Source organism: Triturus cristatus, chromosome 5_1, assembly GCF_964204655.1.
Source record: "Triturus cristatus chromosome 5_1, aTriCri1.1, whole genome shotgun sequence".
NCBI lineage: Eukaryota > Metazoa > Chordata > Amphibia > Caudata > Salamandridae > Triturus > Triturus cristatus.
In genome coordinates, this window is record NC_140587.1 from 82,747,924 (window position 1) to 82,765,981 (window position 18,058).

Here is an 18,058-nt window from a genome sequence, read left to right on the forward strand (position 1 = left end):
TTTACATGGTGCGAATAAACAGAACAAATGATTTTTATCATTCAGATCGGCCCTTTTAGCATAATGTAGCTAACATACCAACTTAATCTTCAAAGATGCCTTCATCTATCTGCATCATGTCGTATATCTCCTTCTGTACTAACTGAGTGCCTATCTTAGCTGGGTGTGGTTTAGATTCGGGAAGGGCAAGAAGGAGTCGATTAGTGCAATAAGAACAGCAAGCAAGTCCACATTGTATGCAGACACAACAGGTGAAAAGGAAACCTGCTATACCCAAAAGGATCATGAGTAATTTCCATCCCCAAGTGGCAAAGAGGCCCCAGAACCAGCTAGAAAGAGACCAGGTACCGGTATCTGTATGAATTTCAGATGCTAAACGGTGCAGTTTTTGGATGGCTAAATGCACAGAGGGGGCGGAGTCAGGTATATACACACAGCAAGAACTGCCAATCACTCTGCATGCTCCTCCACGATCAGCTAAGATAACGTCTAAAACCATACGATTTTGAAGCATTACAAGCCTGGTCGCCTGAAGCTCAACAGTTATGTTAGTTAGTATTCCGGCAGTGATAGTCACTACTCCCTCTTCCACTCTAGATAACCTTCTGATTTCTTTACTGGTCAAAATGGGTCCCCATATGGGCAGGACTCCTTTCATTATGTCCACAAAGTGTTGTGCAGGAATATCGGTCTGATCGGTGGCATCCCCCGTAATAGCTCGTTTTCCTAAACTCCGCCGATTCAGTGAATGGTTCTTATGATAGTCAGAAGGGGCTATATAAACTGGTGGGTATAGGAAAGACAGATAACATCTACCTGACCATCTTCTGGGGAGCCATGTGTATGCATTTTCCCCACATACAAAATACACATTCGGAGGAGTAAGCATTGGTGGGCTACTGAATGTTCGTAATCTGTACGTATAATTGCATTTACTAAATCCAACTGCTAAGTGACCAGTGCCATGTACACAAAAGGAAGATGACGCATTCAATACCGGGACCGGAATAACCTTATCATCTGATACATTTCGTTCCTGAAAATATTTGAAATACTCAGTGAAATTGAAAGACATAAAATCCAATGCTTCATCCTTTAACCAAGTGTCATTTGCATATTCAGTATACTCATTCATGCAAGCAGTTGGGTCTAGAGTACCATCTGTACCATCTTCATTCGGAGTGAATCCCTGATGTACTTCTATATATGCTAGCATCATTTCGTAGTCTTTTTCAGAAAATCGGTGTTCATCAACAGTATAGTGCGTATATATCATCAACAGCAATTTAAACCATGCTTCACAACTGCCTAGATATGATAAGGGCATTGAAATAAAAAGGTCATGTTTGTGCATAACTGAGGGGAGGAGGCCACAGACCCAGCAATTTGTAGCATTAGTCGAGCTATGGGTCTGGTGCAGCATTTCAATAAAAGCATTCTTTACATATGTCTGACAATGTCTTTCCTTATGCGGGGCGAAAGTATGGAAATGATGCTCGTCAGGGACAGGAGTAGAGGGTACCAGGGTGTGCACAGGGTGACGACATTCCAAATAAATGAATACACCTAAACATGTTACTAGGGATATAGTTATTATAGCTATGAATACTATCTTAATACGAATACTCCAAGTAGAAAACATAGGCATATATGGGTGCAGAGGACGTGGGGCTATAGGTCGCTCCTCTTCGGGAACAAAGCGAGCAAAGGGATACATTCTTGCTAAAAGTCCGAATATAATCTAATGGGAATGAGCCTACTTGCAGTCCAACCTGCCAGAGGGTGCTTCTTTCCTGTGTCCATTCTGAGCCTCAAAGGCAGACGCCTATTGTTCAACAAAAAAAAACCCCCACCAAAACAGAAAAATTGCAAAAACTTCTCGCGTGGGGGCTGCACTTTACGCAGCTCTCACTGAACAGACTCCACCTGGGCCCCACTAATCAATCAATGTCTCTATTTTCTTTCTGAACAGAGCTTTACTGAAAGTTCCGAGCTCTCAACTAGTTCAGTCCAGTGTTCTTTGATTATACCAGGATTTTCTAAAGTCTCCCTTCTTTTTCTCTAGACTCAACCTGGTATTTTTGCTCTTTGTCGGGGCCGCAGCCTATAGCGAACATGACCAGGTGTTCGGGGATCAGGGAAAAGAATAGGCACAGTAGGATCAAATGAAGTACTGGAAGTGTGATCTTTCGGATTGGATGCAGCATTAGCAGGAGCAGAGCTGGTAGTTGGGCCAGCCGCTGGCGGCGTTTTTGAACTCACAGTGCCTCCCTCTCGCCCGTTCACTTCTTCTCGGGCTTCAGAGAGAGATGAATCTTCAATGAGCTGCTCACCGTCATGCACCGACCCTTCCCTCTGATCCTGCAGGTCACCCGGCAATGGGAGAGGAACTCTTTTCAAATGTGACACGTGAATCCAATGCCGCTTCCCTTCAACCTTAACAGCCGTTCTTGTGGAAAGGAGTATCTGATGGGGTTTGGTCCATCGTGGATCCAAACTCGATTTTCGCTGGTAGTTCCGGATCAAAACCCACTGTCCAGGTTCAAGACAATGTCCAGGACCCTCCGGCAGGGGCTGCAATACTGCTGATATCTGTTGATGAATGGAACGAAGATCTTTATTTAATGCGTAAAGATAATCTGTCAACATCGGGTACTCAATGTCCCTAAAGGATTTCGGTCTCGGTACACCCCAGATATTAGCGGGCCTACCAAATATCACCTCATATGGTGATATTCCAGAGCGAGAGTGGGGAGTGGTTCTCACAGACAACAAGGCTAAGGGTAAGAGGTCAGGCCATTTCAACCCTTGGTGTCTTGCAGCTTAGCCAATTTCAACTTTAAAATCCCATTATACTTTTCTACCAATCCCGCTGATTGAGGGTGGCGGGCAGCGTGGAATTTCTGCCTAATGGATAACCCGCTACAAATGTGCTCGATAGGGTTGGCATTAAAATGTTTTCCATTGTCACTCCAAATTACGCGTGGCAAACCATACCGAGGGAAAAACTCCTTTACTAAAACTTTGGCTGTGGCTAGAGCGGTATTTTCCTTGGTGGGGTATGCCTCCACCCATTTACTAAATGCACAAACCACCACTAGAACATACTTGAGATTATTTACCCGCTCTAATTGAATAAAGTCCATTTGTAACACCTCAAAGGGTAAGGTAGGGGGCGCAAAATTACCTTTCAGTACAGGGATACTACCTCCTGGATTATGCTGTAAACAGATCATACAGTTCTGGACCAAATGTGTTGCAGTCTTATTAATATTGGTGTTATACCACACAGAATCTAATACTGCACAGATACCTTTAACTCCTATATGCGCAGGGCCGTGTGCCATGGATACTATCACATTCACAAATGCATTTGGCAGTAACCACCTGCATTTGTCCGACAGGTCGATCCAACATCCATTTTTGTCTAGTTTCCCTATCTGCTCTTGCCAATGCACTAGTTCTTCAGGGGTCGCTTCTTGTTGTATTTCTCTAACACTATCCATAGTGCTGTTAAATATTTCTGTTTCTACCATTCCTCTCGATGAACTGGCTACAAACATAGAGGTGGTGTTTGACTGGGCAGTTTCTTTAGCGATTCTGTCAGCAAATGAATTTCCTTTGCCCACATCATCGATTATAGTTTTATGGGCACTACATTTAACAACAGCAATTTCCTTTGGTAAAGTCAGGGCAGTCAGCAGTCTCAAGATCAACGGGCCGTTCCTTATCTTCTGGCCATGCGAAGTAAGGAAACCCCTTTCTGCCCATAACCTACCAAAGTTATGCGCTACACCGAAAGCGTATTGGCTATCGGTGTAGACATTTACTCTCAAACCTTCACTTAACTCACAAGATCGAAGCAAGGCTACTAATTCGGCAGGCTGGGCAGATTGATACGACACTTTAGCCGTTTCGACTACAGTTTGGAGAGTGGTAATCGCATAGGCGGATGTGGTAGTGCCATTCGGTAACTTAAAACATGAGCCATCGACATATAACTCCCCTTGTCGGTCAGATAAGGGAGTGTCTGTCAGGTCTATCCGTCCCTTCGTTTCTTCTTCTGTCCGAAACATACAGTCATGTATGTCCTGATCTTGCTCTTCCGAAGGGAGGGGTAGTAACGTGGCAGGGTTCAGAGTGGCACATCTTTTGATTGTGATGTGGGGTGCGAACAGGGTCAATTCATACCCTGTAAAACGCGCACTAGTTAAGTGCTGCGTCTTGGTCCTGTTTAGTAATACATCCACAGCGTGAGGCACCATCACCGTGAGGTCAGTATTCAGGACGAGCCCTTCTGATTGTCGAATTGCCACCGCAACAGCCGCCGTGGCCCTTAGACAACTAGGAAGTGCTCTGGCGACATTATCCAATACCGCCGAAAAATATGCACAAGGTTTTTGCTTACCACCAAAACCCTGTGTTAACACAGAAAGCGAGCAACCGTCCACCTCATGCACGTAGAGTGTAAAAGGCTTCCGGTAGTCAGGAGTGCCAAGCACAGGAGCAGAACAAAGAGCAGATTTCATAGAGACAAAAGCGTCCTGACATTCAACAGTCCAAGGTAAAGGTTCATACACATCTTTAGTTGTCAAGTATAGTAGGGGTTTAGTCAGAAGGGAAAAGTTAGGAATCCACTGGCGACAGTAAGAGGTTATGCCAAGGAAAGCGTGGACATCACGTTGCGTGCAAGGAACAGACATGTTAGATATAGCTGTTATACGATCAGGAGTTAGACGCCTACCCTCCTTCGACAGGAGATGACCTAAATAAGTCACCTCCGGTCGACAATATTGAAATTTAGACAAGGATACCTTATTACCATGGTTTGCCAGATGCTGCAACAATTGAACTGTAGCGTCTCGGCAACCCTGTTCAGTATCCGAAGCCACCAATAGATCATCAACGTACTGTAACAGTACGTTACCATCGGGCAAAATTAGAGTATCCAATAGGGCTTTGAGTGCTTGACTATAAATACTAGGGCTTTCTGTATAGCCCTGGGGAGTGCGTCAAAATCTGAAGCTGCGACCAGCTAACGAGAATCCGAAAAGATGTCGGCTGTCAGGATGAATGGGAATGCTGAAGAAAGCATTTTTCAGATCAATCACAGAGAAATATTGAGCTGTAGGAGGAATCATAGTTAATATGGTGGTTATATCAGGCACCACGGGATACTGAGGTACCACGATCTTGTTTATTTCTCGCAAATCAATCACAAAACGATATGTATCTACATAATCAGGATTGCAATCTACGGGGGTCCTTTTAAGAATAGGAAGAATGGGACTATTACACACATTGGAGGTTCTCTCTTCCACCACCCCAGATCGGGTCAGATCCTGAATAATGGACAACAAGGCTCGTTCACCTGCAGGGGCAATTTTATATTGCGGTATTCTCGGTAACCGAGCATTTTGATTCAAGGTAATTGAAATTGGGGGTATCCTCAACAAACCCACATCAGTGTCTCCGGTAGCCCAAAGGGTTCTTGGAATCTTTGCGAATTCAGGGGGTAAGGTGTCCGTCTTAGAGAAATACTGTACCGGAGGTGGTTGGACAGTCAAATAGGCACCATCTGGGGAACAATATATACGAGCATATAATTTTTTTAATAAGTCTATGCCTAATAGATTCTCTCCACATTGCGATGTTAAAAGGAATGGTGAATCAATAGAAATAGGGCCCAGAGTAAAAGAAAGAGGTCAGGAAATGGGGCTCACCACCGGAGCTCCAGAGAAACCTACGGACACATTATCCTGCCCAGACAGAGCAGCCCCAGGGACAAGGGCATGTGAAACAGAACTGTTCATAGCTCCTGTGTCAACTAGAAACTTACCCGATGCACCCATTAAATGTGCATTAACATAAGGTCCGTTCTGATCTATAGGAATTGACACACGTCCCCCACTCTGCCTTTGGCTGTCCTATGCACGAGGATAGCCTGCCAATGCATCGCTGCCACATTCTTCATTGTAGTACTGCTTTCCCTGACCATGATCAAAATAGTTCTGACTATTCCCACCTTGTCCAGACTCCTCCTGTCGTGTATGTCCACCTCGACTACCACCACCGCGTCCTCTCCCTTGGCCTCGTGTATTGTTGTTTTGCGCATATAACAACGGACACTGGGAACGCCAATGCCCTTCCTGTTTACAAAATGCGCATTGGTTTATTCCTAAATCAGTTCGTCCTCCACCCGGTACTTGGCCCGCCCCTCGTGGAGCAGAGGTCAGCCCTCCCCGACCCCTTCCACGGCCTCTCCCAACCTGCTGTAACAGGACCTGCGTTTTTAAATCCTTTGCTTTCTTTTCTGTCTTTTCCTTACTTTCATTCTCTCGGTGCTCATAGTATTGAGCCATGCTTAATATAATCGAGGGAGTAGACGTCGTCCAAGTACTTTCTGCGGCCTGGAGCCGGGCTGAGATTTCAGGCAGTAAATTTGTTACAAACCTATTAACAAACAAGCGTAAACCACCCTCCTTGGATAAGTCCTGGCCACTGAAGTCAATAAAAACACCTTCAAATCTAGTGAAAAAACTCCGACACACTCTCATCTTTCTTCTGTCGGCATGCTGTCAATTTATCCCAATCCACTTTCCTAGGCGGGATTAGCGAATGCATGTATGTAATTATTTTGTCAGGTAGCGTTAATATTTCAGCCCTGGGCTTATCTCCGGGTTTTCAATCTTTATCCCAATCTTTCAATTGATCCCATGTTCCCCCAAATTCAGTCACATGGTCTTGGTCATGTACCTGACGCCATATATCCACTGGTACTAATAGAGCAAAGAATAATTCTATATCAGCCAATGTCCTTACCGCCAATGAGGCGGCTTCAGTAAGTTCTTTATAATATGCTGTAGGATTTTTCCTAGGGTCAGGCAAATGAGCTTTCAATGACAGCACTTCACTGCGTTTCCATGGGGTGTACACCCACTGCTCCTGAAAACGAGCATCTGCTCGTGGACGGGTAACCGTCCCCGTAGCATCTATTATTTCAGTAATTTCTGGATGATAAATAGGGTGGACCTCACGCATTGGAAAATGCGCAGAACCCGCAGGACCAGCAGATTGAAGTCGGGTTCTATAACCAACCAACGTTACAACATTTTTGTACACCTCCTCCGGGGTTAATTAAAATTTATGCGCATGGTCATGAATAGTATACAATATTACCGGAGCCTTCCCCCCTGTATGAACCTGTTCCCATAATGATATCAGGCATGCAGCCATATGGTCTAACGCATGCTGTTGCATCACAGGCTCATAGTCTTTCATAGTGCTCCATATGTCGGACGGAGTGTAAATAGGCTGTCGCATCCATTGTGATGCTTGTAGCGCAACGACCTCCCTTTCCTCCAGTTTTATGGCTGACTGGGTAAACAGTTTCTTGCTTTCAAGAGGACCGGGGGGATGTACCGGAGTGGAAACAGCTGGTAAGGGAGTTGCGGTTGCCGAGGAAGAGGTCAATACATGGGGAGAATGGGCTGACCCGGGTGACAGCTGAAGATTTCCAGCTGTCACAGATGACAACAAATTGGGCAATAGAGTCATAATCTCTGTAACAGACGAGGACAACTGGGACAAATTGGTTTGAGGCGCAAGGAGGGGAGGGGCTGAAGGTGCCGACGCAGCAGGAGCTGCCGTCGTCACAGCTGAAACTTGCGCAGGGGCGACTGGATCTGCAGCGGCTGATACCGGGGCATCTGGTACCGCCGGTTATAACCGTTGCGGGACATATGGGGGTGGTGACGCAAGTCCAATAAATCTCCAATCTCATCTTCGGCATCGGGCCGAGTCACGTAACTTTTATCGGCCTGTAATCTGAACTCACCATTCACACATTCAATCCCTTCTTCTGTTCGGGCTCTGTCGTAGGCAACAGCTTTCTGAGTAACTGTTTGCCCTGCTTTAACTCTAGCTAGTTTCTCTTCTCTCATTCGCCTCCGCTTAGATTCCTTCTGCCAGGTGTTTAATGCATCAAACATAGCCTGCCTACTGCGACTAGAAAATAACTGATCCTGTAAAAAGGCAATTTTCTTCTCATCGAAGGAACCCGTTTGAAGCCATTGCAATTCTTCATTACCTCTGGTATATTTATGCCACAAAGTATTAAACAATAGAGGAGTTATTCCGTGTTTTATGTACATGAAATGGTTGGGACTGCCCTCCGGTGGGGCAGGCTGGCTTTCGGCCAGCCGAGATTCACCAGTCCGACAACAACAGCCAAAACAATTCAATTTACTGAAGCACGGCATTGTTAGTTAACAGACAAACACCAATAACGTACAAACAAATTCTTGTATCACATATAACACATATTGATTTTCCATATGACGTTTTCTGCAGTTCAGACTCATCCTACTTATTCAAACTTGATGCATCCAAACAAACGAACCGAGCCCGTCGACTCCCGTTCGTGGAGAATTATTCAAAATACCGGACTGACAGAATCACAATGAGCAGTCTTTCCAAAAAGACTGTCAAGAGGCAGTCAGACAGGTGCGACCACGGACTGGACTACAGACCATCCTATGACCTCCTTGGTTCACCACTGGGACCGTTCTGATGTGGTGCAAGCATCACCTCAGGTATGTCTCATGGCTACCCAATTACAGTCACAGGCTTTTCCGAATACAATCCGGCCATGTGTTACACACAGGTAACAACCAGGCATCTGAGCAGTGTCTCCAAATCACAAAAGATCCTCGGAGTCTCTACAGTCAGTCCCTACCGGACCACCCTGCAAAACCTCCATAATTCTCCTAGGGTACTCATGACCCCCAAATCAAAATACAGTTAACTGTTCCAAATGCACCGCTCAAAAGCGTGCGTCAAACAAACAAATTACTCACCGGGTGCACCCAGGTACGGACGTTCGTTCTCCGCTGCCAACTTTTTGGGACCAACACGGTCAGCTCCTGGGTTAAGCCCGTAGGACCCCGGTGAAGGGCTACTAGCAGCAGAGGACACCCTGATCGGGAGTGCGGAGTGGAAGTGTCAAAAGTCAGGGAGAAGGAAAAATAAAATCCCTCTTCTCCACCCGCCCGACCAGGACGCCCTCAATCCTACCACCCGACTACGGGGGAGGAAAAGACCCTATCCCACCAGAGTCGCCAACTGAAGTACTCAATAAAATTCCCAAGGGCCACACTTACCTGTGGCCCGCAATATCTTTCAATTAACAGTCAGTCGGCAACGGAGAAGGTTCAAAAGTTTTATTGGCCAAAGCAAAAAACTCTATATAGAGGAGCCTCATCGATCCTCACCCATCAGGTGCGCCGAAGAAGACTGCTGGCTCCTTGACAAAACCACACTTATATACATAACAGATTCAGCATACAAAGCCATACAAGTGGAAAAATACCAGTTAGTCCATGGGCTCCTGGATGAGCTCATACAGTGTTCAGTTTCAGGCTCACACAAAGGGTTGCCATCTTTACAGAGGAGGTCGGCAGGGTGACTCCCTTTTCGTCCCAGGGCCTGAAGGAATTTGCTTGATACTCCCTACAGCAGATGTGACCTTGGGCCTCAGCCGTAAATACCACTAACCTGTCTCTGGGCTGGTACGAACTAAATCATGGAGATGGTCGGCAAAGGAAAGCACGTGATCTGACACGTGGTCTATCACAAACCAAGATGGCTACAGCATGGTTTTTCGGCCCTTTTTGTCGTGCAGTAAGAAACGAAAGGAAATCCGTCTTATAGAACATGTCAATAAGTGTTTATGTGATCGGAATACCGTCATAGATACATTGTGCTAACTTTACATGGTGCGAATAAACAGAACGAATGATTTTTATCCTTCACCGTTAACAAAATTGGAGAATCCACAGTGAAAGGGCCAACAGTCAATAAAAGGGGTCATGAAATGGGATTTACAGCCAGTACACCCGAAAAACGTACAGAAACATTATTTTGACCAGATAGATCGAGCCTTGCAAATCCACTGTGACATAAGGACCACGCTGATCTACAGGTTTCTGAACTGGTCCCTCACCCTGTCCCTGGCTGTCCTAGCTGTAAGACATACCTGTCACATCATCAATATCATAATCATCGTGGTAATACTGTCCATCTCCAGGGTCATCAAAATAAATATGGTCAGAGCGGCCCTGACAAGTCGCAACATTCTGAGTGCTATCAGTCCCACGACCTCTTCCACCAGAACCACTTCCTCTGTGGGACGCAACCTTCTGCAAAAGAACAGGACACTGGCTACGCCAATGTCCTTCCTCCTTACAATATGCACACTGGTTCTGTCCCAAAGGCGTCATCGAAGGCTGCCTCACACGCGGAAGTTGCTGTGAAGGACCTCCTCATCCTCTAACATTACCTCTAAATGCTGGCTTCAACAACACCTTCGTCTTTAAATACTTATACTTTTTGTCAGTTTTATCCTTCTCCTCTTGATCCCGATGTTCATAATATTAGGCCATATTTAAAATGACACAAGGAGAAGACGTGGACCAGGTGCTTTCAGATGACCTCAAATGAGTCATTATTTCAGGAAGAAGTTTAGTAACAAACCTATCAACAAACAAACAAACTCCTCCGTTTGTGGACATATCCTGCCCACTATAATCCAAAAACGTATCTTCAAACCAAGTAAAAAAATCTGACATGCTCTAATCCTTCTTCTGTCAACAAGCTGTCAATCTATCCCAATTTACCTTCTTAGGTGGAATGAGTGTATGCATGTAAGTAATAATACGACCAGGCAAAGCAAGTATCTCAGCACGGGGCTTATCTCCTGGCTTCTTTTCCTGATCCCATCCTTTAATCACATCCCATGTGCCACCCAATTCTGCAACGTGATCTTGAGTATGCACCTGTCTCCAAATATCAACCGGAATAAGAGGACCAAAAAACATTTCAATATCAGCAAGAGTCATTACAGTAGAAGAGGCAGCCACTGCCAACTCCTTATAATAGGCAGTAGGGTTCTTCCTAGGATCGGGCAAAGTCGCTTTACGGGCTAAAACCTCACTTCTTTTCCATGGCGTATAAACCCACTGCTCCTGAAAACTTGCAGCTATAGCTGCTCTAGTAACATTACTGAGCTGATACGTTAATTCAGGTATTTCTGGATGATATATGTGATGAACCTCATGCATAGGCAACTGAGTAATTGTAGTAGGACTCATATCATGCAATCGAGCTCTGTAAGAAACAATAGTGGCAATGTTTGCAAGCACCTGTTCTGGGGCTAAATTAGCTATATAAACACGATCTTTAATTTCAAATAACACTTGCGGTGCCTCCGTCTTAATGTAAATACGCCAAAGATCAATCAATGTAGCAGACATGTGCTGAAGAACATGCTGTTGTAAGAAAGGCTCAAGCTTGCGCACAGTTCGCCAAAGGTCCTCAGTCCCATAAACTGGATTACTAGCCCACTTCATAGCCTGTTTCACTAATATATCTTTCACATCCACACTTACTACAGAACGCACCAGCGGCCCCATTTGTTCCCTAAATTTCACCCAATCCCTGTCCTCAAGCCTTTGTACCGGAGTATCAGTGTCCACAAACATTGGGGGATGTATAACTGCAGGAGGAGGAGTGATAGAAGTATCCATGGTTGTACCGGAGGAGGGAGAACTGCGAACACAGAAGTTGGAAAAGTAGATAAAACAGAGGTTACAGATGACAAAGATGGTGAAGGCAAAAAAGAAGCGGGGGGCGCCGTGGCCAAAGCAACAGCCACCGCATATACGGGAACAGCCAAAGCAGATGAAACAGGTTGTTGTGGCTGCAAAGGGACAATGGGATATATCCTCTGGAGGGCATAGGATGTGGGGGTCGAGTATCTAACAGCTCCTCTACAAACATATAATTTTCCTTCTTGGCTATATAGGACTTATCAATATGCAACTGAAATCTCCTATCCTCACACTCAATTCCAGTCTCCTGTTTTTCTCTATTGTACGCCACAGCTTTCTGTGTAAGAGTCTGCATTCTCCCTTTCCATGCATCTTTCTCCATTTTTAACCGCCTTCTTTAGCCTCCTTCAGCCAAATTCGGAGAGAATCAAACATCAACTGCCTACTTCGCCTCTTAAACAACTGTTCCTGCACAAACCCAATCTTTTGTTCATCAAAAGAGCCCATCAAAGGCCACTGCAACTCGGCGTTGTCTCTCGTATATTTGTGCCGTAATGTACCAAACATAATAGGGCCAAGGTTGTGTTTCATATACATGTCAAAGTTAGGGCTATCCTCAATAGGCGCCGGCTGAGCTTCCTCCAACCAGGCATCTGCAGAGCAACAATGACAACACAAACTCCAGATTTTGGTCAGACCGGGCATTATAAAATAAAAACTGGGGGCCCGATTCACAGTACTAACTTAAGACAAAATCCTAAACTTACTACCATTTTGGTATTCACAGAAGGCACTTACTCATTTTGGTATTCACAGAAGGCACTTACTCATTTCGGTATTCACAGAAGTTAGGAGTCCTAACTTTAGGACTCCTAAATGCCTTCTGTGAATACCGAAAGTCTTAAATTTAGGATTTTTCTCAGTTTAGTAGTAGTATAGTTAGGACTCCTAACTTTAGGACTCCTAAATGCCTTCTGTGAATACCGAAAGTCTTAAAATTAGGATTTTTCTCAATTTAGTAGTAGTAAAGTTAGGACTCCTAACTTTAGGACTCCTAAATGCCTTCTGTGAATACCAAAAGCCTTAAAATTAGGATTTTTCTCAGTTTAGTAATTGTAAAGTTAGGAGTCCTAACTTTAGGACTCCTAAACTGAGAAAAATCCTAATTTTAAGACTTTCGGTATTCACAGAAGGCATTTAGGAGTCTTAAAGTTAGGACTCCTAACTTCTGTGAATATCGAAGTGAGTAAGTGTCTTCTGTGAATACCAAAATGAGTAAGTGCCTTCTGTGAATACGAAAATGGTAGTAAGTTTAGGATTTTGTCTTAAGTTAGTTCTGTGAATCGGGCCCAAGATCTCTCTTTTACCTGGCAAAGTGGTTGCAAACACTATTCATACAAGCGGTCCTTAGACCGTAGCAAACCCAAACCATAACGATACATATCCACAAAGAACCAAAACAAACACCTGTTATCTCCACTGCCGACTCTTCAGATCAAACGGTCAGATCCAAGGGTTTCACCGTTTAGGACTCCAGTTGGGATGACCTCTGGGCGAGGTACCGTCCGGCAGGACAGAAGGAGCAGCTGCGACACTCTTCGTGCAAGGAACCCTAAGCCGTCAGTCCGACACGACGATGTCCTCGGCCTCCCCCCCCCCCGTCTGTGAAGAGGGGATGGGTCAATCACCCAATGGAGTCCCTGCTTGGGTGCCAACTGAAGGAAGTTACCCGTTTAGGGCCACCGGTTCACTAATGACCAACTTTCAGCCTTCCGTACCAAATGAAGAGTCAGTCAGACAGTAGAGAATACAAACCAATAACTGTTTATTCAGGCACACTCAGAGTGGAGCCCCGTCTGTCCAGTCACTAGGAGTGCTACAGAGAGGACTGACTTCAACAAGCATAAAGATACATTATGTACCTTTCAAAATCAGGCAAAGGCACACCCACAGTGGAATTTTCAGGCAGCTGCAGCTGAACAGTGAAATACAGAAAAAAACGGTTCCAACACTCATATCTTGCAAAGGAGACATAGTCCAAGGACATTCAATCTGGACCCTGCCACCAGATAAGGGGGAGAGGGCCTCTGCCTAGTGAGAAAGGTATGTGCTAATCAAAACAGTGTATTCATTGCTAAAACAGAACCTAAGAGGAGAAATGAAACTCAGGAGGGTTATTTCTCGGAACTGAGCACAAACAGTTTTGAACAACTTAAAATGGTGCCTAAAAATAAAATGGTGTAGGAAATGCTAACTAAACAATAACATTAATGAGCATTTTCAGGCCTAATTTAACAACTGCAGTGTACAAACGAGTTCCTGTTTTGGATTGGCCCCTTTCACCTCATGTTCCATATATAGTGCCTCGTGGGTGTGATGCTCCTTCTACAACAGAACTGTGTATAAAGCACATCTCTGCTCCTCCAGATAAGCGCTGTTTAGTGCAGTGTGCAGTACAATGCCTTCCCATAGGTGATGTCTATCACGGTGTACTGTACATAGCGCTCATTACTGATAAGTACTTTCTAGTGCAGTACACAATACACAAAAGTATGCTTCTTTCAGATATGTGTTGCTAGTGCAGTACAGTACAGTGCACTCATTTCATGTACTTGCTGTACAGTGCAGTCTTTTGTACAGTAGGGTGAGCCCCTTTCAGATAGGTACTGTCTAGAACAGTGTAAACTACAGTGTGGGCCTTTGAGATAGCTGCTGTCTAGTGCCATGCACTGTACAGTGCACACCTTCCAGATACGTTCCATGTAGTACAGTACAGTGTGCTCCTTCCAGATAGAAATTGTCTAGTGCAGTGTACATTGCAAAAGTATGCTCTTTCCAGATAGGTGCTGTCCGGTGCATTACCGAACAAGGTGCTCCTATGAGGGAGGTGCGGTATAATGCAGAGTGCTTCTTCCAAGGAGGTGCTGTATAGTGTGGTATATTGGCAGTTCAGTGTGCTCCTTTCAGATAGGTGCTGTCTTGTGCAATGTAAAATACAGTGCAATCCTTTGAAATAGGTCTTGTTCAGTGCATTAAAGTACAGCGAGCTCCTTCCAGATAGGTGGTGGTTAATGCAGTACATTGAAGTGCACTCGTTCCAGATAGGTGCTCTTAGTGCAGCACAGTACAATCTGCTCCTTCCAGGTAGATGGTGTGTAGTGCAGTCTATTGCACAGTACAGTGTGCTCCTTTCGGATATGTGCTGAGTAGGGCAGTGTAAAGTACAATGCGGGCCTTTGTGATAGGTGTAAAGTACAGTGTGTTTCTTTGTGACAAGTCCTGTGTAGTGCAGTGTACAGTGCAGTGTGTGCTTGCCACTAAGGTACTATGCGTGCAGTATATTGTACAGTACAGTGCATTCCTTAAAAATAGATGTTGTCTAGTTCAGTTTAAAGTATTCATGAAGTGTGCTCCTTCCAGATAGGTGCTGCTAGTGCAGTACAATGCAGTACGCTCCTTCCATGTAGTTGCTGTATAGTGCAGTCTCTTGTACAGTGCAGTACAGTGGGCCACTATAGGCTAGGCACTGTCTAGTGTAGTACAGTAGAATGTGCTCCTTCCAGGGAGGTGTGGTATAGTACAGTGTATTGTATAGTACAATGTGCTCCTTCCAGGTAGGTACTGTATAGTGCAGTATATTGTGGTGTACAGTACGCTCCTTCGATGTAGGTGGGATATAGTGCAGTATATTGTACAGTACAGTGTACTTATTCTGCATAGGTGCTGTCTAGTGCAGAGTAAAGTGCAGTGTGTTTTTTTTGTGATAGGTCCTCTGTACTGCAGCTTAAATCTCTAATTCTGAATCTCTTCTCTGCAGTGATGGTGACTCTGGATCCAGACACAGCACATCCTCAGCTCCTCTTGTCTGAGAGGCGGAGACGTGTGGGACAGACATACACAGAAGAGCCCTTGTTGGTCAGCCCCAAGAGATTCATCACCCTACCCTGTGTGCTGGGGTGTGAGGGGTTCACCTCAGGCAGACATTACTGGGAGGTGCAGCTGTTGCAGCAGAGGAAAGGTTGGACTGTGGGGGTCGCAGCAGAGTCTGTGGAGAGGAAGAGTGCAATCACGTGGTCACCTGACAGGGGAGTCTGGGCTCTGAGGAAGTCATGGGATGATCACTACTGGGCTCTCACCTCCCCTCAGACCCGTGTGTTCACTCGTGAGCAGCCCCTGAAGCTGGGAGTGTATCTGGACTACGAGGGGGGGAGACTGTCCCTATACAACACGGACTCCATGGAGCTTCTCTACACTTTCCCCCAGACCTGCTTCACACACAGGCTCTTCCCAATCTTCTGTCTGGATGACGGAGAGCTCAGGTTGGTGTAGGAGCTGCAGCCCCCCAGGGGCAGAGCTGAGGCTGGGAGAGGAGCTGCAACCCCCCCCCCCCACCCCCCCAGGAGCAGAACTGAGACTGATGGAGGAGCTGCAGCCCTCTACTTTGCCTCCACCATTGCATTTATTCTCTCCTCCCCCACTCCTAGAGGTCCCTAGGGGAGGGGCACCATTTGCTGAAGTCCTGTGAGGGGTGGGGTTGTGACTCCAGTGTGGAGAAAGGATAACCCTATTAGTGGTCCCTATGGGTGGAGTTGTGTGTATTAGTCTCATGTGGGGGAGGAGCTATGACTCCTGTGTGGGGGAGGGGCTTTGACACCTGTGTGGGGGAGAGGCAGTGACATTCCATTTCTCATCTCAGGATTAACCCCTTCTGCTTCTAATTTGTCATTTAATTAACATTCCAAACTGTAGTGTTTTGGTAACATATGCACCAACCCGTGTGGATCAGGGCGGACTATGTACAGGCACTACTTAAGAGACTGGGATCTGTTAAGGTGTGGTTAACAGAAGTATGATGTTATGGCTTAGTGTATGAGTGTATGTTGGAATATAAATAATTATGAAACAGACCTCTGTGTGTGGCGTATTTCATTTATGTGCTACCAGACTGGCGACTAGTAGGGAATACATGCACGAAAAAAACAAGGCTGCTTTCTCTGAGAGTTTGCAACGGTACAGCTAACTTCTCATGCATGCCACGTGTGTTTCGAATCGATGTAAAGCAGTCTGCCACTGCCACATGTGGATTCAAAGCCCTACTCCAGCCCGTAAACACCCACAGCAGAAGTCAAAGGCCCTGCAGAGGAGCGTATTCGAAACGCCCACCAATATTGTCGGTGAGGTCTTCAGCAGAAACGATGTGCAGTGCCCGAACACTGAGCCAATTATTCAGATGAAGCAAAAGATATCGGTAGTGATAACCAGGTACAAGAAACAGAGACTTTAGTCACCGCCAAGAGCAGTAAAAGCACTCTACAGCCTCAGATCACACGTAGCGACCCAGTATCAGGCACAATGACAGTGCTTGTCAAAGCTGCAGAAGCTACTGCTGTTACCTTAGGTGGCGAATGCTGCCTAAACAGCACGTGCCATCAAAGGCGGCACTGCGGCCGCGTACCTGAAGCCACCACCATTTGACACTGTGAAGAAGCATAATTCGGGGGAAACATCCTTAACCCCGCAGTCTTTACAATGACCAGCCTTTACTACGAAGTCAGTACCCTGAATGTGACGATACCACGTGTTACTTCACTACGCAAGTCGTTACAATGACTTGCTGTAGGGGGCGTGTTGTTGGACTGGTGTTGGATTCTTAGGTCTAACACCTTCCCTACTGTTGAGTAGACTGGAGTTGGAATCGTAAGTTATACTATTCCAAAGTCCAGCGCCCCCTAAAGCCAGTTGTGGGTATTTTGTGAAGGATTCTAGCTGCAGCATTCTGGACCACTTGAAGTTTTTTTTATCACGTATTTTGGACTCCCTAAATAAAGTTTGTATAGTCTAGATGTGAGCTGATTAACCCATTTAGGTATAGTGGTATTATATGTAAGAATTTTCTCAGGGATCTCAGAATGCCAAAACAGGACCCAACCAGTTTTTGGGCCTGTGTTTCCATAATGAGTTTGTCATCAAACTAGAAACCCAGACTTTTTACTGCCTGGGCAGTTTCAGTTATTTCTCCTAGTTGTTCTGGCCATAACAGTGTCAGCCATCTTGAACTGTTGTTACCGACCACAAGTATTTCCTTTTGTCACCATTAAGTTTCAGGCTACTTGCAGACAGGCAGTCTGTAACCTCCTTGAGGCATGAGTTAAGCTGGGTGGAAGTTCGACTGACATCATTTGTAAGAGTCATGATGATCGGTGCATCATCTGCATACGACAATAAGATTAATCCGTGTGCACATACAATCACTGCTAGGGAGAGAATGTAAAGATTAAAAACTGTGGGGCTTAGTGAGGAGCCCTGTGGAACTCCAAACCATAGAGGATGGACAGCTGAATAAAGCACATCTTTGCACACCTAGAGCTCCTATTTCTTAAGAAGGATTCCAGCCAATTAATGATGTCCCAGTTGATTCTGACTTCCTTCATGCTCCAGCTTAGTGTAGG

At 45.5% G+C, this 18,058-nt stretch overlaps 1 protein-coding gene across 1 annotated transcript in view; it reads left to right on the forward strand.

Annotated features, from left to right (window-relative positions):
- The window catches only part of LOC146830261 (E3 ubiquitin-protein ligase TRIM39-like), a 352,412-nt gene extending 335,896 nt beyond the window's left edge, over positions 1-16,516 (forward strand). The window contains exon 6 of the mRNA XM_085604456.1: positions 15,427-16,516. Coding sequence (XP_085460582.1) covers positions 15,427-15,938 — 512 coding nt within the window. The 3' untranslated portion in view covers positions 15,939-16,516. The remainder of the gene's footprint in view (positions 1-15,426) is intronic.
- Positions 16,517-18,058: the final 1,542 nt, after the last annotated feature.